Source organism: Hemitrygon akajei, chromosome 29, assembly GCF_048418815.1.
Source record: "Hemitrygon akajei chromosome 29, sHemAka1.3, whole genome shotgun sequence".
In the NCBI taxonomy this organism is placed as follows: Eukaryota; Metazoa; Chordata; class Chondrichthyes; order Myliobatiformes; family Dasyatidae; genus Hemitrygon; species Hemitrygon akajei.
Genome location: NC_133152.1, coordinates 3,532,788 through 3,555,901, shown reverse-complemented (window position 1 = coordinate 3,555,901; position 23,114 = coordinate 3,532,788). Strand labels below are relative to the sequence as shown.

General features: G+C 41.5%; 1 protein-coding gene across 5 annotated transcripts in view; it reads right to left on the bottom strand.

Moving 5' to 3' along the window:
- Positions 1-22,269, bottom strand: part of usp48 (ubiquitin specific peptidase 48) — a 249,502-nt gene extending 227,233 nt beyond the window's left edge. For 4 of the 5 annotated variants that reach the window (XR_012096644.1, XR_012096646.1, XR_012096645.1 and 1 more), the window contains exon 1: positions 21,917-22,269. Coding sequence is in view for 2 of the 5 variants with exons in the window: in XM_073031654.1 (XP_072887755.1) it covers positions 21,917-22,050 (134 nt within the window). In the remaining 3 variants the exon portion in view is untranslated. The remainder of the gene's footprint in view (positions 1-21,916) is intronic. The other variant, XM_073031653.1, reaches the window with a different exon arrangement.
- Positions 22,270-23,114: the final 845 nt, after the last annotated feature.

The window sequence follows — 23,114 nt, the reverse complement described above, 5'->3', positions numbered from 1 at the left end:
CGACTGCCCACTTTTCTAAAACCTGAACCACATCCTAAAGATGACTCCCTCTACAAGCAGCATCCCGTGGGTGCAATATACACTAAAGAGTCATACAGAATGGTAAAAGACTCTTCAGCCATCAAGCAAACATGAGGAAATCTGCAGATGCTGGAAATTCAAGCAACACACACAAAATGCTGGTGGAACACAGCAGGCCACGCAGCATCTATAGGAAGAAGCACTGTCAATGTTTCAGGCCGAGACCCTTTGTCAAGACTAACTGAAAGGAAAGATAGTAAGCGATTTGAAAGTAGGAGGGGAAAATGCAAAATGATAGAAGACCAAAGGGGGTGGGGTGAAGCTGAAAGCCAGAAAGGTGATTGGCAAAAGGGATACAGAGCTGCAGAAGGGAAAGGATCATGGGACGGGAGGCCTAGGGAGAAAGAAGGGGGGAGGGGAGCACTAGAGGGAGATGGAGAACAGGCAGAGTAATGGGCAGAAAGAGAGAGAGAAAAAGGAGGGGGATAAAAACTAAATATATCACGGATGGGGTAAGAAGGGGAGGAGGGGCATTAACAGAAGTCAGCCATCAAGCACTCACCTACACTAATCCTATTTTTACCTTCCACAGTCAACTTGCCCCAATATTATCAACCACTGACAAACTACCAGCAATTTATAGTGGAAATTAACCTGCCAACCCATGTCTTTGAGATGAGGGAGTAATTCATACCAACCAGACTAAAGGCCATAAGACACTGGAAGAATTGCAAACTTCACACAGACTGCAGCAGAGTTCAGGATAGAGCCCAGGTTGCTGGACCTGAAAGGCAGCAGCTCAACCAGTTGCATCACAGTGCCATCCATTTATAAAAATCTATTTCAATTACAGTTGCAAGAGAAAGCTTGTGAATCCTTCCCAATTACCTGGAAGACAAAGGAGCAGATTCAGGCCAGAAGGCCCACCTACTCTGCTCTGCCATTTCATCATGTCTGATCCATTTTTCTTCTTAGCCCTAATTTGCTGCCTTCTTGCCTTATCCTTTCATGTCCTGATTAGTCAAGAATCTATCAACCTCTGCCTTGTATACAGTCCACCCTCCTTATCTGCGGGGGATTGGTTCTGGGACCCCTTGCAGATACCAAAATTTGCGGATGCTCAAGTCAACCTCATTCAACCTGTCTCAATGCGCTGGACCTTTGGCCCCAGCAGAACCCTTATTTAACCTGTCTCAGTGCGGTGGATATTAGGACCCAGCGGCAGAGATCTGAATCTGCAGTGTTTCTGTTCACAAAAATAATCACGAACACGATTGAAAGTAAAGTGGAAATAATAAAGCGATCGGAAAGAGGTGAAATGCCATCAGTCATTGGAAAATTGTGAGGCTATGTCAGTCAACAATCGGAAAATTTTAAAGGATAAAGTGAGAAAGGCTCTGCTTAGTTACAATTATTACTAAGCAACTCAGTGGTTTAATTATTGGGTTTTGGGTTTTTGATCCTCCACATCAACCCGGCACAGTGGAGAGGGCCCTTGGGAGTGGTCTGTCCCGAGTCCTGAGAACTTCCGTTCCCGAGCCCGGCGCTGAAACATACTTTCTTAAGTGTTTTATATGCAGAGAAAGGTAAAATATATACTAAGACAAATATTTGACTAGCTGATGCTAAATAATACCGGATGTACCTGTTCCGACTTACCGTAGATGTCGGATTATAAGCCGCTATTTTTTTCCCACGCTTTGAACAGCTTTGAACACTGCGGCCTTTACTACGGTGCGGCTAATACATGATTTTTTTTCATGCCGCCAAAAACATTTTGCCTCGTAACAGTAGACCAATAAAATTGATGAGTAGTTCACAGAGGTCCAATGAAATTGTACGATAAATCAAGCGCACTTTCACAATTAAATTATTGTAAATCAGTCATTTGTACTCACCCTCATCAACATGGAAAACACTCGAAGAAAAGCATTGTGCTGCCTTTATGGCAGTTATTTAGTTTATAATATTTTCGCTTAGTAATTCATTTGTTAGTATTTTCTAGTTGAATAAAGTATCTATCTATCTATTTGTTTTCTGTACATCCCGGGATACTATGACATCACATCCGGTTTCGCCACGTCTTGTGGGAAATACCGGTTTGCGATAAACGGGAAGGTGGGGGGAGCACATTAGCCGAGCACATTACCCGAGCGCATTAGACCCGAGCACATTAGACGAGCACATTAGACCCGAGCACATTAGACCCGAGCACATTAGACCCGAGCACATTAGCCGAGCACATTAGACCCGAGCACATTAGACCCGAGCACATTAGACCCGAGCACATTAGACCCGAGCACATTAGACCCGAGCACATTAGACCCGAGCACATTAGACCCGAGCGAAAACGCTGCTTTTAAGTTAAAGGCGATCAATAACTTTTCCTGGTAGGCTGCAGTATGTATTTTTTTACCAGTCGTTAGGAGATATTGGAATGTTGTTCGTGCACTGTTCAGTAAAAAAGTATACGCAACGTAATTTGTGTGTTACCGATACGTATGTATATTTAAAAGTAGCCGTGTTAGAGGCACGGTTCGAAAAAAAGCATTTGCAATATGTATTTGTTTATGTTACCATACGGATTTAATTAAAAGTTAAAAAATCCTCACGTGTAATATCTTTCTGTGTAAATATCTCATATTACACCTGCGGCCTAAAATCCGGTGCGGCTTGTACAAGTACAAAATTGATTTTCTTTCTAAAATTAGAGCCAGCGGCTTTTAATCAGGTGCACTCTGTAGTGCGAAATCTACGGTACTTAGTAAGAGAACTTACGATTTTTTTCAATACTGATCCACGATAACCCACGCACATCCTCCCATATATTTTAAATCATCTCTAGATTACTTATAATACCTAATACAATGTAAATGCTATGTAAACTAGTTGTTATATTGCATTGTTTAGGGAATAATGACAAGAAAAAAAGGTCTGCATGCTTGAACAAGTGCTGGAAGACCACTTCCAGGTTTTCGCGATTGGTTGAATTCGCGCATGCGGAATTTGCGGATAAGGAGGGCCGACTGTATATCCAATGACTTGGACTCCAGAGCCATCCATGGCAACAAATTCCACAGATTAACCACCCTCTGACTAAAAAAAATTCCTCGTCATCTCCATTCTAAAAGGACACCCCTGCATTCTGAGGTTGTGTCCTCTGGAAGGGGGTGGGGGACCAAGTAGAGGGGGGGGCGTGAGCGGAGATAGCGTGAGCAGGGGGAGACTGGTTTATTGATACTGAGTGGGAAATTCTTTTGTTACAGCATAGACATTTAAAAAACATAGTGTGCAGACTTATCTAATAATAAAGTACAGAATAAATATGCACAACAATAGTTTACCAATGTGCAATAATGTGCAACAACAATGTACAAAGTAATAAAACAGAGACTAGTATACTATGATGTGTGTTTGGTAGGAAAGAGTTTCTGTAATGATCATTGTGACAGTGGACCTGAATGAGTCTGTTTAGATAGATAGATAGATAGATACTTTATTCATCCCCATGGGGAAATTCAACTTTTTTTTTTCCAATGTCCCATACACTTGTTGTAGCAAAACTAATTACATACAATACTTAACTCAGTAAAAAATATGATATGCATCTAAATCACTATCTCAAAAAGCATTAATCATAGCTTTTAAAAAGTTCTTAAGTCCTGGCGGTTGAATTGTAAAGCCTAATGGCATTGGGGAGTATTGACCTCTTCATCCTGTCTGAGGAGCATTGCATCAATAGTAACCTGTCGCTGAAACTGCTTCTCTGTCTCTGGATGGTGCTATGTAGAGGATGTTCAGAGTTTTCCATAATTGACCGTAGCCTACTCAGCGCCCTTCGCTCAGCTACCGATGTTAAACTCTCCAGTACTTTGCCCACGACAGAGCACGCCTTCCTTACCAGCTTATTAAGACGTGAGGCGTCCCTCTTCTTAATGCCATATAACCATATAACAATTACAGCATGGAAACAGGTCATCTCGGCCCTTCTAGTCTATGCCAAACCCTTACTCTCACCTAGTCCCACCGACCTGCTCTCAGCCCATAACCGTCCATTCCTTTCCTGTCCATATAGCTATCCAATTTTACCTTAAATGACAATATCGAACCTGCCTCATCACTTCGACTGGAAGCTCCTTCCACTCAGCTACCACTCTGAGTAAAGAAATTCCCCCTCGTGTCAGTGTGGACATGGTGGAAGATTACAAATACCTGGGGATACGAACTGACAATAAACTGGACTGGTCAAAGAACACTGTGGCTGTCTACAAGGAGGGTCAGAGTCATCTCTACTTCCTGAGGAGAATGAGGTCCTTTAACATCTCCTGTATGATGCTGAGGATGTTCTACGAGAAAGTGGTGGCCAGTGCTATCATGTTTGCTGTTGTGTGCTGGGGCAGTAGGCTGAGGGTAGCAGACACCAACAGAATCAACAAACTCATTCATAAGGCCAGTGATGTTGTTGGGGTGGAACTGAACTCTCTGATGGTGGTGTCTGAAAAGAGGATGCTGTCCAAGTTGCATGCCATCTTGGACAATGTCTCCCATCCACTCCATAATGTACTGGTTAGGCACAGGAGTTCATTCAGCCAGAGACTCATTCCACCAAGCTGCAACACTAAGCGTCATAGGAAGTCATTCCTGCCTGTGGCCATCAAACTTTACAACTCCTCCCTCAGAGTGTCAGACACCCTGAGCCAATAGGCTGGTCCTGGACTTATTTCCACTTGGCATAATTTACTTATTATTATTTAATTACTTATAGTTTTATATTGCTATACTTCTACACTATTCTTGGTTGGGGCGACTGTAATGAAACCCAATTTCCCTCTGGATCAATAAAGTATGTCTGTCTGTCTGTAAACTTTTGCCCCCTAACTCTCAACTCATGTCCTCTTGTTTGAATCTCCCCACTCTCAATGGAAAAAGCCTATCCACGTCAACTCTATCTATCCCCCTCATAATTTTAAATACCTCTATCAAGCCCCCCCTCAACCTTCTACACTCCAAAGAAAAAAGATCTAATTTGTTCAACCTTTCTCTGTAACTTAGGTGCTGAAACCCAGGTAACATTCTAGTAAATCTTCTCTGTACTCTATTTTGTTGACATCTTTCTTACAATTTGGTGACCAGAACTGTACACAATACTCCAAATTTGGCCTTACCAATGCCTTGTACAATTTTCACATTACATCCCAACTCCTATACTCAATGCTCTGATTGGCCAGCATACCAAAAGCTTTCTTCACCACCCTATCCACGAGATTCCACCTTCAGGGAACTATGCACCATTATTCCCAGATCACTCTGTTCTACTGCATTCTTCAAGGCCCTAACATTTACCATGTATGTCCTATTTTGATTATTCCTACCAAAATGTAGCACCTCACATTTATCAGCATTAAACTCCATCTGCCATCTTTCAGCCCACTCTTCTAACTGGCCTAAATCTCTCTGCAAGCTTTGAAAATCTACTTCATTATCCACAATGTCACCTATCTTAGTATCATCTGCATATTTACTAATCCAATTTACCACCCCATCATACAGATCATTACTGTATATGACAAATAACATTGGACCCTGTACAGATCCCTGAGGTACACCACTAGTCACCGGCCTCCAACCTGACAAACAGTTATCCATCACTACTCTCTGGCATCTCCCATCCAGCCACTGTTGAATTAATTTTACTACTTCAATATTAACACCTAAAGATTGAACCTTCCTAACTAATCTTCCGTGCAGAACCTTGTCATAAGGCCTTACTGAAGTCCATATAGACAACATCCACGGTTTTACCCTCGTCAACTTTCCTAGTAACCTCTTCAAAAAATTCAGTAAGATTTGTCAAGCATGACCTTCCACACACAAATCCATGTTGACTGTTCCTAATCAGACCCTGTCTATCCAGATAATTATATATACCATCTCTAAGAATACTTTCCATTAATTTACCCACCACTGACATCAAACTTACAGGCCTATAATTGCTAGGTTTACTCTTAGAACCCTTTTCAAACAATGGAACAACATGAGCAATATGCCAATCCTCTGGCACCATCCCCATTTCTAATGACATTTGAAATATTTCTGTCAGAGCCCCTGCTATTTCTACACCAACTTCCCTCAAGGTCCTAGGGAATATCCTGTCAGGTCCCAGAGATCAATCCACTTTTATATTCCTTAAAAGCACCAGTACTTCTTTCTCGTTAATCGTCATAGCTTCCCTACTTGTTTCCCTTACCTTACACAATTCAATATCCTTCCCCTTAGTGAAGACCAAAGGAAAGAAATTGTTCAAAATCTCCCCCATCTCTTTTGGCTCCACACATAGCTGTCCACTCTGATTCTCTAAGGGACCAATTCTATCCCTCACTATCCTTTTGTTATTAATATATCTGTAGAAACCCTTTGGATTTATTTTCACCTTACTTGCCAAAGCAAACTCGTATCTTCTTTTAGCTTTTCTAATATCTTTCTTAATATTCTTTTTACTTTCTTTATATTCCTCGAGCACCTCATTTACTCCATGCTGCCTATATTTATTGTAGATCTCTCTCTTTTTCAGAACCAAGTTTCCAATATCCCTCGAAAACCATGGCTCCCTCAAACTTTTAACCTTTCCTTTCAACCTAACAGGAACATAAAGATTCTGTACCCTCAAAATTTCACCTTTAAATGACCTCCATTTCTCTATTACATCCTTCCCATAAAACAAATTGTCCCAATCCACTCCTTCTAAATCCTTTCGCATCTCCTCAAAGTTAGCCTTTCTCTAATCAAAAATCTCAACCCTGGGTCCCATCCTATCCTTCTCCATAATTATACTGAAACTAATGGCCTTGTGATCACTGGACCGGAAAAAATACCTCCATCACCTGACCTATTTCATTCCCTAACAGGAGATCCAACACTGCCCCTTCTCTAGTTGGTACCTCTAAAGGAGTTGGTATCTCCTTCACCAATCAACTTCCCAGCTCTTTACTTCACCACTCCTCCTCCCGGTTTCACCTATCACCTTACTTCTCCCTCCACTATGCCCTACCGTTTAAACCTACTCATCTTTTGATTCTCCAGTCCTGCTGAAAGGTGTTGGTCCAACATGTCAACTGTACTCTTTTCCATAGATGCTGCCTGGCCAGCTGAGTTTCTCCAGCATTTTGTCTGTTTTGTTTGGATTTCCAACATATGCAGAATTTATGTTTGTGATTTTTTCGTCTGTTATCTACCATTCTATCTGGCTAACCTTCACTATTTATATATATAATTGATATGGGAGTTGTAAATATCAACAGAAGGGAAATTACAATTCTGGAACAATAGTGTTAGTTAGAATCAGGCATGTTGACCAAGGTAGCATTTATGCAAACATATATGTTTGTTTACTAAAACTCTTTAGAGGAACAACTCTTTTAGAGGATCTCTGTGCCTAGGTATAATAGCTTTTTAAAGCCTTGGAATATTTCTGTAATAAATGAAGAATCAATAAGGCTAAAGAGTAAACTCTTTGAACCACAGGCTCAGTAGCTTGATGTAAATTACTGGGAAGTTATTAAAAGGTATCATTAAGATTACCATTTTGATCCCTTCACAGGGTTTACTGGGTTAGTTGATATGTAAAGTTTAAAATTCCTTTAACAAGATAATAATCTTGTACATTTTATCTTATCAAAACACCCTGGTTCCAACTGCAGATGTACCTATTCCTTAACCCCCTGGATTCCTTACATTGACCCATAGACTGGAACCTGCCCATTGACACACAACCAGCTTAAAATCAAGAATAAAAAAAGAGAATCAGATGCTGAAGCACATTTACCTTATAATGCACGAGAGAGCCATGGGACTGGAATTAATGAAAGTATGGTATTGAATAAGAAATTTAGAGGTGCATTTTCAAAAATGAAGGATCATCTATAATGACAATAATTTTGGTTGAATTAAGTAACTGGTGTCCTGTAGGGTAATGCTATAGCACTGTTCCTTCTCTACCATATACATTAATGGTCCGAATGAGAAGGACTAGGCATATATACAAAAACATTTGCCAGCTAATAGTAATCTAAATGATTACCATTGAATGTGAATGAAGAAAAATTACTATTTGTTCTACATGCAAATAAAGGGCCAGGAATATGATATTTTATAGCAACAAATTGTGCTTTTATTGAAAGTATGACAAATATGTGAAAAATTTTGTGTATGAACTTGAAAATATGATTGACATCAATCCTAGTTAACTACAATAATTCCTAGTCACACAAAATTTAAAAAAATATGCTGGTCAAAAGATTAACAAAAGATTCTCTAATGTTAACTTTGGTTCCTTACAGACTTGATGACCTACAGTGCATGCCAGATTTTTAAAGCTAATGAATATGGCGATGATGGATGCAGAGTATCATTTTCCAAGTTTCTAAAGATTTCAGTGTGCATAGAATGAAAAGCAAAAATAATCCCAAAACTTAAGAATGGAAGGAAAGATAAACTAGTCAACGATAACTCAGTTAAGCTCACAGCAGTAGTAGGAAAAATACTGGATTATTAAGTAACAAGGCAGTTAATTTGGCAGAATGAGTCAAAATTTAAAGAGAAATTACATTGGACTGATTTGTTAGAACTTTTTAAGGTTGTAACCAGAACAGACATGGGGGAACCAGTTGATGTTGTGCATTGGGAGATTCAAAAAACTTCCATTACCATATAAAGGATTATTAGACAAATTAAAGTGTTTGGGGTATGAAGTGAGTAGTAGTTAATGGCTCATACGGAACACTCAGGAAGTGATTGATAGGAACTAAAAGGAGGTGGTCACTCCTAGGTTGCAAGGCGCAGGTAATTGGGTGACTGTGAGGAGAAGGAAAGTACAGAATACCCCTGTGGCCATTCCATGCAATAACAAGTAGACCACTTTGGATACTGTTGGAAGGAGCTGCAGTGAGCAGGTCTCTAGCACTGAGTCTGGTGTTGTGGTTCAGAAAAGCAGAGAGGTGAAGAGGACTGCAGTAGTGATAGGAGATTCCATGGTTAGAGGAATAGAGAGGAGACTCTGTAGACATGATAGCGACACCCGGATGGTATGTTGCTTCTCAAGTACCAGCATCAGAATGGTTCAGATCAGATTCACAGCATTCTAAAGGGGGAGGGGGAGCAACCATAAGTCTTGGTACACTTTGGAACTAAAGACATAGATAGGAAGGGTGAGGTCCTGAAGAGAGATTTTTAGGGATCTAGGCTGAAAGCTGAAAAGCAGGACCTCAAGGGCAGTAATCGATGGAATGCTGCCTGTGCCACGCACCAGTGAGAATAAGAATAGAATGATTTGATAGGTTAATATGTGGCTGAGGAACTGATGCAGGGGGCAGAGGTTCAGATTTCTGGATCATTGGGATCTCTTCCTGGGGAAGGTACAATCTGTACAAAAGGGCTGAGTTACACCCTAACTCGAAGGGGACTAATATACTTGTGGGTAGGTTTACTAGGGCCTTTCAGAAGGGTTTAAACTAATTTGGCAGGGGGATGGGAACTGCAGTGAAGGGTTGAGGATGGGGTAGCTGATTTAGAAACAGGCAGTGTGTAGGGATACTGCTGGCAAGGAGACTGATGAAAGGGCAAAATTGCAGTTAATGGGAGGAGATGCAACCTAAAAGGGGGCAGAATCAAAAAGGGTGATGAATACAGGACTGAAGGTGTTATATTTGAATGCACACAGTAGATGAAATAAGGCAGATGAACTTGTAGCACAGTTACATATTGGCAAATATGACATGGACATCACTGAATCATGGCTAAAAGATTACAGCTGAGAGCTAAACTTACAAGAATACACGTTGTATCGAAAGGACTGGCAGGTAGGCAGAGGGGGTGGGGTGGTTCTGCTGCTAAAAAATGAAATCAAATCACTAGAAAGAGGTGACATACGATCTGAAGATGTTGAATCATTATGCGTAGAGCTAAGAAACTACAAGGGTAAAAAGCCCTGTTTGGCCTCTGAACAGTAGCAAAGATGTGGTCTACAAATTAAAACGTGAGATAGAAGGACAATGTTATGATAGTCATGGGGATTTTGCTATGCAAGTAGATTGGGAAAATCAGATTGGAGGGGGAATTTCTAGAACATCTACAAGATAGATTCTTAGAGCAGTTCATGGTAGAGCCCACTATTACATAGTTATTCTGGATTGGGTGTTATGTAATAAACTGGAATTGATTCAAGAGCTTAAGGTAAAGGAACGCTTAGGGGTCAAGTGATCATAATAGAATTCACCTTGCAATTTGAGAAGGAGAAGCTAAAGACTTCTCCTGTAATATCAGTATTACAGTGGAGTAAAGGGAATTATGGAAGCATAAAGAGAGGAGCAGGCCAAAATTAATTGGTAGGGAACACTAGCAGGGATGATAGCAGAGCAGCAATGGCTGAAGTTTCTGAGTACCATTCAGCAGGTGCAGGATAGATACATTCCAAAGAAGTATTCTAAAGGCAGAATGAAGCAACTATGGCTGACAAGATTAAGTCAAAACCAACATAAAACCCAAATAGAGGACACATAATAGAGCAAAAATTAATGGGAAGTTAGATTGTGAAGCTTTTAAAACCCAACAGAAGGTAACTAAAAGAAGTCATAAAGAATGAAAAGATGGAATACAAATGTAAGCTAGCCAATAATATTAAAGAGGATAAGAAAAATTTCTTCAGATGCATAAAGTGTAAAAGAGAGGTGGAAGTAGCCATCAGACTGCTGGAAAATGATACTGGAGATGTAGTAATGGGTGACAAGGAAATGAACGACAAACTGAGTAATTATATTGCATCAGTCTTCAATTTTGAAGACACTAGTGGTATGGTGGAATTTCCAGGTGTCAGGGGGCACCATAACTGCAGAGAAGGTTCTTGGGAAACTGAATCACCTGGACCAGATGGCATACACCCCAGGGTTCTGAAAGAGGTGGCCAAAGAGATTGTGGAGGCATTAGTAATTATCTTTCAAGAATCAATGGATTCTGGCATGATTCCGGAAGACTGGAAAATTCCAAATATCACTTCACTCTTTAAGGGAGAGAGGCAAGAAATTGCAGACCAGTTAGTCTGACCTCAGAAGTTGGGAAGATGTTGGAGTCAATTGTTAAGGATGTCATTTCAGGATACTTGGAAGCACATGATAAAATAGGCTGAAGTCAGGCTATCTACTTAAATAGGCTGGTTTACTTAAAGAAAATTTCTGCCTCACAAATCTATTGAAATTCTTTGAAGAAATAACAAGTACAATACAGAAGGGCCTTTGATAAGGTGCCACACATGAGGCTGCTTAACAAGATAAGAGCTCATAGTATTACAAGAAAAATGCTAGCTTGTATAGAGCATTGGCTTATTCGCAGGAGGCCAAGAGTGGGTATAAAGGGAGCCTTTTCTGGTTGGCTATATGGTGCTCCACAGGAATCTGTGTTGGGACTGCTTCTTCTTACATTATACGTCAATGATTAGTATGAAGGAATTGATGGCATTGTGGCCAAGTTTGAGGATGATATGAAGATAGGGTGAGGGGCAGGTAGCAGTGAGGAAGCAGAGAAGCTACAGAAGGACTTGGACAGATTAGGAGAATGGGCAAAGAAGCAGCAGATGGAATACATTGTCATGAAGTGTATAGTCATGCACTTCGGTAGAAGGAATAACAGCATATATTTTCTGAAAGGTGAGAAAATTCAAATATCTATGGGCCAAAGAGACTTGGGAATCCTCGTACAGGATTCCCTGAAGGTTAACTTGCAGGCAAATTTGATTTTAGTACTCATTTTGAGATGACTAGAATATAAAAACAAGGATGGAATGTTGAGGTTTATAAGACACTGGTGAGGCTTAACTTGGAGTATTGTAAGCAGTTTGGGACACTTTTCTTAGAAAAGATATGCAGATATAGGAGAGAGTTCAAAGGAGTTAACGGAAGTTCACAAAGATGATTCCAGGATTGAAAGGCTTATCATATGACAAATGAGAAAATCTGCAGATGCTGGAAATCATTGAATTGAATTGACTTTATTTCTTACATCCTTCACATACACGAAGAGTAAACATCTTTACGTTACATCTCCATCTAAATGTGCAATCATAGCAATTTATAATAAATAGAACAGTCAATGTAATATAGAGCACACTCAAATCAGCATGAGTTCATCCGTCTGATGGCCTGATAGGTTGAACAAGTTAGGTCTCTATTCATTGGAGCGTACAAGGTTGAGGGGGGATTTGATCGAGGTATTTAAAATGTTGAGAGGGATAGATAGAGTTGACGTGAATAGGCTGTTTCCATTGAGAGTACGGGAGATTCAAACGAGAGGACATGATTTGAGAGTTAGGGGGCAAAAGTTTAAGGGAAACACGAGGGGGTATTTCTTTACTCAGAGAGTGATAGCTGTGTGGAATGAGCTTCCTGTAGAAGTAGTAGAGGCCAGTTCAGTTGTGTCATTTAAGGTAAAATTGGATAGGTATATGGACAGGAAAGGAGTGGAGGGTTATGGGCTGAGTGCGGGTAGGTGGGACTAGGTGAGATTAAGAGTTCGGCACGGACTAGGAGGGCCGGAATGGCCTGTTTCCGTGCTGTGATTGTTATATGGTTATATGGTTATAGAAGAAGCTGTCCCAGAGCCTATTGGTCCTGGCTTTTATGCTACGGTACCGCTTCCCGGATGGTAGCAGCTGGAATAGATTGTGGTTGGGGTGACTTGGGTCCCCAAAGACCCTACAGGCCCTTTTTACACACCTGTCCTTGTAAATGTTCTGAATCATGGGAAATTCACTACAGATGCACCGGGCTGTCTGCACCACTCTCTGCAGAGTCCTGCAATTAAGGGTATCAGAGTCCTGGGATCTAAGTATTTGAAGGCTCTGGGCCTGTACTCATTGAAATTAAGAATGAAAGGCCTCAACAGAGTGGATGAGGAGAGGATGTTTCCTCTTGGGGGGAGGGGGGGGGAGAGTCTAAGACCAGGGGACACAGCCTCAGAAAAGGTAGAATGGAGCTGAAGAGGAATTTCATTAGCCAGAGAGTGTTGAATCTATGGAGTTCAATGCCACATTCAGCTGTGGAGGCCAAGTCATTGGGTATTTCTAAGGCAGAGGTTTCTTGATTAGTTCAGGGCAGAAGCATTATGGGGAGATGTGTGCTTAGCCCACTGCTCTACTCTCTCTACACCCATGACTGTGTGGGTAGGCACAGCACAGGTTGGCTGATGATACAGCCACTGTTGGCAGGATCTCAGATGGTCACGAGAGTGCATGCAGCAGCAAGATATATCAGCTAGTTGAGTGGTATCTCAGCAACAACCTTGCACTCAATGTCAGTAAGACCAAAGAGCTGATTGTGGGCTTTTCAAAAGGGTAAGACAAGGGAATACACACCAATCCTCATAGAGGGATCAGAAGTGGAGAGAGTGAGCAATTTCAAGTTTCTAGGTATCAATATCTCTGAGGACCTTAGCTGGATGCAACTTATTGATTCATCTATAAAGAAGGTAAGACAGTGGTTATATTTCGTTAGGAGTTTGAAGAGATTTGGCATGTCGCCTGAAACACTTGAAAATTTCTACAGATGTACCGTGGAGAGCATTCTGACTGGATGCATCACTGTCTAGTATGGGTGGCTCCTGCACAGGATCAAAGTAAGCTGCAGAGAGTTGTAAAATTAGTGAACTCCATCATGGGTACCAGCCCCCATTCTATCCAAGACATCTTCAAGGAATGGTGCCTCAAAAAGGCAGTGTCTGTCATTAAGGACACCTACCACCTAAGACATGCCCTCTTCTCATTGTTACCATCAGAAAGGAGGTACAGAAGCCTGAAGACACACAGTGTAATTCAGGAACAGCTTCTTCCCTCTGCCATCTGATCTCTGAATGGACATTGAAATACCTCATTACTTCTTAATTTCTGTTTTTTTGTTCTAATTTATATATTTTGTGTGTGTGTATATAAAAACACACTTACTGTAATTCACATTTTCTATGTCATGTAATGCATTGAACTACTGCCGCAAAGTTATCAGATTTCACAATGTGTGCCAGCGATGTTAAACCTGATTCTGGTTCCAAGTCCTCTGTTCATTTTGGTACTGTAGATTCAATGCAAGTGTCATAAAAGGAGCTTGATATGCTCCTGAAGTAAACCGAACTCAGGGAAGTTGAGACATTTTGCCCCAAAGCTATTTTTTAAAATCTTACTTTTTTGTCTCTGCCAAAAATTTTATAAGTACCGTAGATTCCGGATTTTAAGCCGCTACTTTTTTCCCACATTTTGAACAGCTTTGAACTTTGCGGCCAATAATCCGATGCGGCTAATGCAAGATTTTTTTCATGCCGCCTCGTAAACATTTTGCCTCGTAACAGTAGACCAATAAAATTGATGAGTAGTTCACAGAAATTGTACGATAAATCAAGCGCACTTTCACAATTAAATTATTGTAAATCAGTCATTTGTACTCACCCTCATCAACATGGAAAACACTCGAAGCATTGTGCTACCTACCCTCTTAGTTTAAACTATATTTGTTTTCTGTACTACATCGCGGGATGCTATGACGACACACCCGGTTTCGCGGCGTCTTGTGGGAAAATGCCGTTTGCGATGAAACGGGACGGAGGGGGTCGAGCGGCGGAGCGGCTTTGGATCCGAGCGAAATCTGCTTTTAAATGCCGTTTGCGATGAAACGGAAAGGAGGGGGGAGCGGATTCCGCGAGCGGCTTTGGATCCGAGCGAACTCTGCTTTTAAGTTAAAGGTATCAATAACTTTTCCTGGTAGGCTGCAGTATATATATTTTTTACCAGTCGTTAGGAGATATTGGAATGTTGTTCAGTAAAGAAGTATACGCAACGTATATTTAAAAGTAGCCGCGTACGGGCACGGTTCGAAAAAAAGCATTTGCAATATGTATTTGTTTTTGTTACCATATGGATTTAATTAAAAGTTAAAAAAAAATCCTCACGTGTAATATCTTTCTGTGTAAATATCTCATATTACAACGTGGGACACCTGCGGCCGAAAATCCGGTGCGGCCTAAAATCCGGTGCGGCCTTTACATTTAAAAAAATGATTTTATTTCTAAAATTAGAGCCAGCGGCTAAAAATCAGGTGCGCTCTGTAGTCCGGAATCTACGGTACTAATTGATAGGGAATCTTGAAGGCCCTGATACTTGGTGGCAACTTGAGAATACTTTGTTGTATGCATGTAACACTTCAACTGTTATAATGTTAATGTGTCAACCAGGGAACCAGCACACCTAGAAAATATCCTTTAATGTGCTCTCACTTTATGAATGAAGTCAGAAAGTTCAAATGAATACAATTACAATAAAATAGGGTTATTCTAATTGCAGTATCATGAATGCTGGCAATCTAAAATCAGAAAAGGCAATTTTGTGCAACAGGAACTATCATTTTTATCCCACAAGATTTTTTAACAAATACCATTATGAAAATTCATTGCAATTTTGTTTTTTTTCTGGAAGGGACCCTCATAATATGAAACAAGTGGGCCTGAACACTCATTTACAACCAATTATTTTGCCAACTTTTCCATCTCCAAAAGTATACCATTAATTTGTTATCTAATGTTGTCTAGCATATTGGAGTTGCACCATATTCTGCCATTCTACTTATCTGAGTACAAATGGGTAGTACACTAATGTGCTGATAGACTAAATCAATAGGCTGCTTTAATCCAACCCTGAAATCTGAAATCTATCTATGTGGTTGCTCAGGCTTACTGGTAGTCAAGTTATTAATTTTTCCTCCAATAAAACTACACACTCTAATGTTGTGAAAATTATTATAATGACTGAAGTGGCATCCTTAATCAAGCATCACAAAAATTAAGTCCTGCTTTTTTTCCATTGTACCTCTTGGGAGCTTATACATGATTATTAATGCTAGAACACAAAATTTACCTTGTTGGCATGGAAATGCTCTGGATCAGTAACTAACTTACAAAAATATGTAAAGGGGAAGCTCAAACATGATAAAAAGCACTGTTGGCCAGAAAGAACTACAGTCTACAAGTGAATTCAAATGAATCAAGAACAAAGGCAGTTGGTCTGTCTGCTTCCGCGGTATTTGATTCATTCAAATTCACTGATTTGTAGACTGTGGTTCTTTCTTTCTGGCCAACAGCACCAAAACTTGGTAGCTCTGTTTAGGAACAAATGTCATTTTACACCCAATAACCTTACACCATGCTACTCAGTTGTATGTGGCTTGGATTCACTCACAACTGGTACCCTGACAGACATACTCCCCTATTACACTTCCTTAATTATACAGAATATTACAAATTCCAAATCATTCAAACTGAAGGCATGGAGTCCACTAAAAATCACCTGCCACCTTATGAACATACTGTTCCTTTTTTCAATTCCTTACCTTTCTACACTTTAAGTTCTACATTCTTATCACTTCCAGACTGTGGGACTTTGCCTGTATTCATGACACTTCGCTACTGACTACTTTCTATGTGATAGTGTATTACCATGTCTAACATATTGAACTCCTTTACAATTAGGAAAAAAACTCAAGTAGGCTATTGTTTATCCTTTCTTTACTGAAAGGAAACAATGCCAACCTGTTCACTCATTCTTGGCCATTCTACTTTTAGTTCTGATTACACCGTAGTAAACTTCAGATTTGTCATGCAACATTTCCCTTGACAGAAATCATGATGACTGACTTATTTTATAATTTTTCTCCAACTGCCTTGAAACCTCATCCTTAGTAATGGACTCCAACACTTTCCCAACCACTGAGGTTAGGCTAATTGGCCTATAATTTATTCTTTTGTCTTCCTTCCTTCTTAATGAGTGGAGGGACATTCAGAATTTTCCAGTCCTCCAGAAACAAGCCAGAATCAAGTGATTCTTGGAACGATCATAACCAACACATCTGTTATCTCATTGGCAACCCCTTTCAGCACTCTGGGAAGTCATCCATCTGGTCCAGGTGATTTATCCACCTTAAGACCTTTCAGTTTGCTCATTTTTTCCTTTGTTCATTCCTGCTCCCTGACACTCACGGATCTCTGGCACACTGTTAGTGTCTTCCACAGTGAAGACTGATGCAAAGTACCCATTAAGTTCATCTGCCATTTCTTTTTCTCCCATTACTACCTCACCAGCATCATTTTTCAGTGGTCCAATATCAACTCTCACCTCCCTTTTAATCTTCATATAACAGGAAAAAACTTTTAGCATCCTGCTTTATATTACAGGTTAGTTTGACCTCGTATTTAATCTTTTCCCTTCTCTTGGCTTTTTAGTTGCCTTTTGTTGGATTTTAAAAGCTTTCCAATCATCCAACTTCCCACTCACTTCAGCTACCTTATTGCCCTTTCCTTGGCCTTTATACCGTCCTTAACTTCCCTAGTCAGTCATGGTTACCTATCCCTGCCATTTGAGAACAACTTCTTCCGTGGGACATATCTATCCTGCGCCTTGTGAACTATTTCCAGAAACTTCAGCCACCTCTGTTCTGCCGTCATCCTCACCAGTACCTCTCCAGTCCACCTGGGCAATCTCCTCTCTCATGCCTCTGTAATTTCCTTTATTCTATTGTGATACTGATACACGTGACTTGCGCTTCTTCCCATCAAATTGCAGTACGAATTCAATATTATATTCACAGTCTCCTAAGGGTTCTTTCACCTTCAGCTCCTTAATTATTACACAACACCCAATCTAAGCTGGCCTTTCCCAAGTGGGCTCAAGCACAAGCTGGTCTGAAAAGCCATTCAGCAGCCAAAAACATTAACTTTGTTAAAGACATTGGCATGGATAGAAAACTGGTTGGCAGATAGAAAGCAAAGGGTAACGGTGAATGGGTGTTTCTCGGAATGGCAGGTGGTGACTAGTGGGGTGCCACAGGGCTCGGTATTGGGACCACAGCTGTTTACAATTTATGTCAACGATTTGGATGAAGGCATAGAAAATAACATCAGCAAATTTGCTGATGATACTAAGCTGGGTGGCAGTGTGACATGTGATGAGGATGTTAGGAGAATTCAGGGTGACTTGGATAGGCTGGGTGAGTGGGCAGATACTTGGCAGATGACGTTTAATGTGAATAAGTGTGAAGTTATCCACTTTGGGATTAAGAACAGGAAGGCAGATTATTATCTGAACGGTGTAGAGTTAGGTAAGGGAGAAATACAAAGAGATCTAGGAGTCCTTGTTCATCAGTCACTGAAGGTGAATGAGCAAGTGCAGCAGGCAGTGAAGAAGGCTAATGGAATGTTGGCCTTTATTACAAAGGGGATTGAGTACAAGAGCAAGGAAATCCTCTTGCATTTGTACAGAGCCCTGGTGAGACCACACCTGGAGTATTGTGTACAGTTTTGGTTTCCAGGGTTAAGGAAGGACATCCTGGCTGTAGAGGAAGTGCAGCGTAGATTCATGAGGTTAATTCCTGGGATGTCTAGACTGTCTTACACAGAGAGGTTAGAGAGACTGGGCTTGTACACGCTGGAATTAAGGAGATTGAGAGGGGATCTGATTGAAACATATAAGATTATTAAGGGATTGGACAAGATAGAGGCAGGAAATATGTTCCAGATGCTGGGAGAGTCCAGTACCAGAGGGCATGGTTTGAGAATAAGGGGTAGGTCATTTAGGACAGAGTTAAGAAAAAACTTCTTCTCCCAGAGAGTTGTGGGGGTCTGGAATGCACTGTCTCGGAAGGTAGTGGAGGCCAATTCTCTGGATGCTTTCAAGAAGGAGCTAGATAGGTATCTTATGGATAGGGGAATCAAGGGATATGGGGACAAGGCAGGAACCGGGTATTGATAGTAGTTGATCAGCCATGATCTCAAAATGGCGGTGCAGTCTCGAAGGGCCGAATGGTCTACTTCTGCACCTATTGTCTATTGTTTCTTTCTCAGGAGATGCTGCTCAACTTTGAATATTTTCAGCATTTATTGCTTTATTGCAGTTACCAATGTTGTCAATTAAAAATGGTTGTTTACAAAATTGGCTGCAGTACTACAATGCAAAGTTCAAAGTAAATTTTTTATCAAAGTACATACTACCATGAGATTCAAATTCTTGCAGGCATTCACAGTAGAACAAAGAAACACAATAGAATAGAAACATAGAAAACCTACAGCACAATACAGGCCCTTCAGCCCATAAAGTTGTGCCGAACATGTCCCTACTTTAGAAATTACTAGGGTTACCCATAGCCTTCTATTTTTCTAAGCTCCATGTACCTATCCAAAAGACTGTTAAAAGACCCTATCGTATCCACCTCCACCACCATTGCCGGCAGCCCATTCCACGCACTCACCATTCTCAGGAGTAAAAGACTTACCCCTGACATCTCCCCAGCACCTTAAACCTGTGTCCTCCATTTCAGCCCTGGGAAAAAGCCTCTGACTATCCACACGATCAATGCCTCTCATCATCTTATACACCTCTATCAGGTCACCTCTCATCCTCCGTCACTCCAAGGAGAAAAGGCCGAGTTCACTAAACCTGTTTTCATAAGGCATGCTCCCCAATCCAGGCAACATCCTTGTAAATCTCCTACATCCTCTCGATGGCTTTCATATCCTTCTTGTAGTGAGGCGACCAGAACTGAGCACAGTACTCCAAGTGGGGTCTGACCAGGGTCCTATATAGCTGCAACATTACCTCTCGGCTCCTAAATTCAGTTCCACGATTGATGAAGGCCAATATACCATTTGCCTTCTTAACCATAGAGTCAACCTGCGCAGCTGCTTTGGGCATCCTATGGACTCAGAACCCAAGATCCCTCTGATCCTCCACAATGCCAAGAGTATTACTATTAATACTATATTCTGCCATTATATTTGACCTACCAAAATGAACCACTTTTTGAACTAATGAAAAAAAACTACACAGAACCAAAGACTGACAAATAATGTACAAAAGATGACAAAACTGAGCAAATTCAAACAAGGCAATAAATAAATAAATAGAATAACTACTTAACACTGAGAACATGAGTTGTATAGTCCTTGAAAGCGAGTCCATTGTTTGTGTTCAGTGATCAGTTTAGAATTGAGGTGAGTGAATTTGTTCACACTAGTTCAGAAGCCTGATGGTTGAAGGGTAATAACTATTTCTAAACCTGGTGGTAATCATACCCAAGTCTCCTGTACCTATTTCCTGATGGTAGCAGTGAGAAGAGAAGCCTGATGTGGGGGTCTTTGCTTTCTTGTGACAACATTCAACAAATTTCACAACATATGCCAGTGATATTAAACTTGATTCTGATTTGCAGCTGTGCTCAGTGGTGAATTGGGCTGTACCTGTACGGTACTTCAAAAATACTTCACCGTTTTTATATCGAGAAAAGAACAAAAATTCCAATTTTTTACTAAAATAATTCAACTGAAAGATCATTAGTCCTCTGTAACATAACACTGACATATTCTGAACATTTAGTTTCAAAATTAGTCAACTAGACTGTTTGCCAAAATGAAGCTCCGTGCATGTAGATTAATTTTACTGATCTTCCCTTCAACTTACTGGCAGAAAAATTGGAAAGCAATTGTTTATAGTGTATAAGTCATCAAATCATCTTTTAATCATATCAAGTTTGCATTTCAAAACCTCATAAGTGCAGGTGTTATCATTTCAGATGACCTGTCCTGACCCCAGCATGTAAGTACAATTATAAAGGATGAACGGCAGCGCCTCTCCTTCCTTAAAAGTTTGCAAAGATTTGGCATGACTTGCAAAACTTTGACAAACTTCAATATATGTGGTGGGGAGTATATTGTGGGACTGCATTACAGCCCTTGAATGTAAAATCCTCCAGTACACCATGGATAAAGCCCTCTCCATCATTCAGCACAACTACATGAAGCATTGTCACAGGAAAACAGCATCCATCATCAGGAACCCCTACCACCCAGGTCTGCTGCCATCAGGAAGGTGGTGCAGGAGTCCCAAGACATACCACCAGGTTCAGGAACAGTTATTATCCCTCAACCATCAGGCTCTTGAACCAAAGGGGACAACTTCATTAAAATTCACTGAACTGTTCCCAAAACCTATGGACTCACTTTCAAGGATATTCTTGAAGCCCCCATGTTCTTGATATTTAATGTTTATTTATTATAAATGTTTCATTTTTTTCTTTTTTTCTGTATTTGCAGTTTGTTTTCACCCAGTTGGTGCAGCCTTTCATTGATTTTGTTATGGTTATTAGATTTATTGAGTATGTCTGCAAGTAAATGAATCTCAGGGTTATATATGGTGATATATATGTACTCTGCTAATGAATTTACTTTGAACTTTTGACAATGACCACAGACATCACTTTCAGAACAAATAATGAGCTAGTTTGCTTGCACTTACCAAGCCAAGCAGCTTTCATGCTTTGAACGCAGGCTATAACAGAACTCCAAAGTGCGTAGGATTATGTCAATTCAACAGACCAAAAATTCCTGGATAGCTTAAAGGGAAAATGACTCTATAAAGACTACTGCCACCTGCTATAAAGCATACCTAATGGATGACCTGCCACGTTCACCTACAATGGCACTAAAGCAGACTGTATATTTTGAATTTCTGATGACACATAGTATATTAGGGCTGAGGAAAAAAATATGCCGCCAGCTGCAAGGTAGTGGCTGCAGTAATTTACCGATTATCGGATCGCCCAAGCAACATCACAAGGAATAGGCTATTCAAATGTTCAGAAGATCATAAAATGCCACACACCCTAATGAGGCGGTCACCGTAGCATAGGTCAAACTGCACCCCCCCCCCCCCCCAGCGGATCCAGGGTCACCAAGGCGTCGTCATCTTTGCGACTCACGCCCCTCTGGGCCTGGAGGTGGCCCGGAGTCACTAGGCGCAGCTCGTTGCCCCACGCTGTGCCCCATGTACCTGCGGGCGTCCCTCCGGCACGATCCCAGACGGATGCGGTACGCCAGCTCGACGTGTTCCTGCTGCACCTCCTCCGGCCTGACGCTCTCCGCCCACTGCCAGGCCGCCTTCTCCAGCTGCTGCTTGGGGGCCATGGGCGCGCTGAGTTCTTACCGATGGCGGGGCGGATAGGGAGGGACGGAGAGAGTGTTTCCGGGACTCCCGCAGTAGGAGGGTCGCCTATCCCCACGCCCGAGGCCTTGGCTTCAGCTCCGGGCCTGCTTTGCGCCGCCAAGCAACCGAGAACGTGACGTACAGCTCAAAGGAGCACAGGGCGAGGGTGACGTCGATGACCGCAGCAAGCCGTGGCGTGGTACGCAGGCAGCCGGCAGCCCGCCGCCCGCCAGAGTTCGCCTTGCGAGCGCCTCAGGCGATTCCCTTGGCCACTGCCCGCTCTCCGCCCCGGCTGTACGCTGCAAGTCGAATGAATGTGACTGGAGTTCAAACGTCGCTGCGCACCGCAGGAAGCGAGGGGACCCCGCCAGATCCCAAACATTCAGCAGGTCAGGCGGCTTCGGTGAAGTGGGAAACAGGGACCAGCATTTCCGGCCGAAAACCCCGTCAACAGTTCAGTGGAAGTTTAAAGGAAAGAATCTGCAGCTGCTGAAAATCTTCAATAAACGGGTCAAGCAGCTTCTGTGGAGAGAGAATGTTTCACGTGGCTGACACCAGAGAGGCTGCAGGTCCAAGAAGCTAGAGGAACTGAACTCTGGGTCAGGCAGCATTTATGGAGGGGAAACGAACAGGCACAAAACCTATTTTAGATCCACTTACAATTCCCCTTTGATTACAAGAGTCTATAGTAATCCTGGAATCAACATAGACTACATCATACCCTATATCAGGGGTGTCAAACTCATTTTAGGTCACGGGCCGGATTGAGCAAAATGCAGCTTCATGCGGGCCGGATCAGTCGGACGCGTGCGAACGCAGCTTTCGTTGCCTCCGTTTTTTCAGCCTGCTCTCATGTGTCTCAGTCTCTGCTATAACTACAAAGTGTTTCACTTTACAAATTCCGTTTCTTATGAAGAAGACTGCCGAATAAACACTAAAAACCCTGAAAACCTGGTACCTGAATAAACTCAGCATTAGCCATATAATACGCCATAGGCGCTTCGATTACTGGGGCCAGCTTTAATAGTAATTAGATATTATCTCG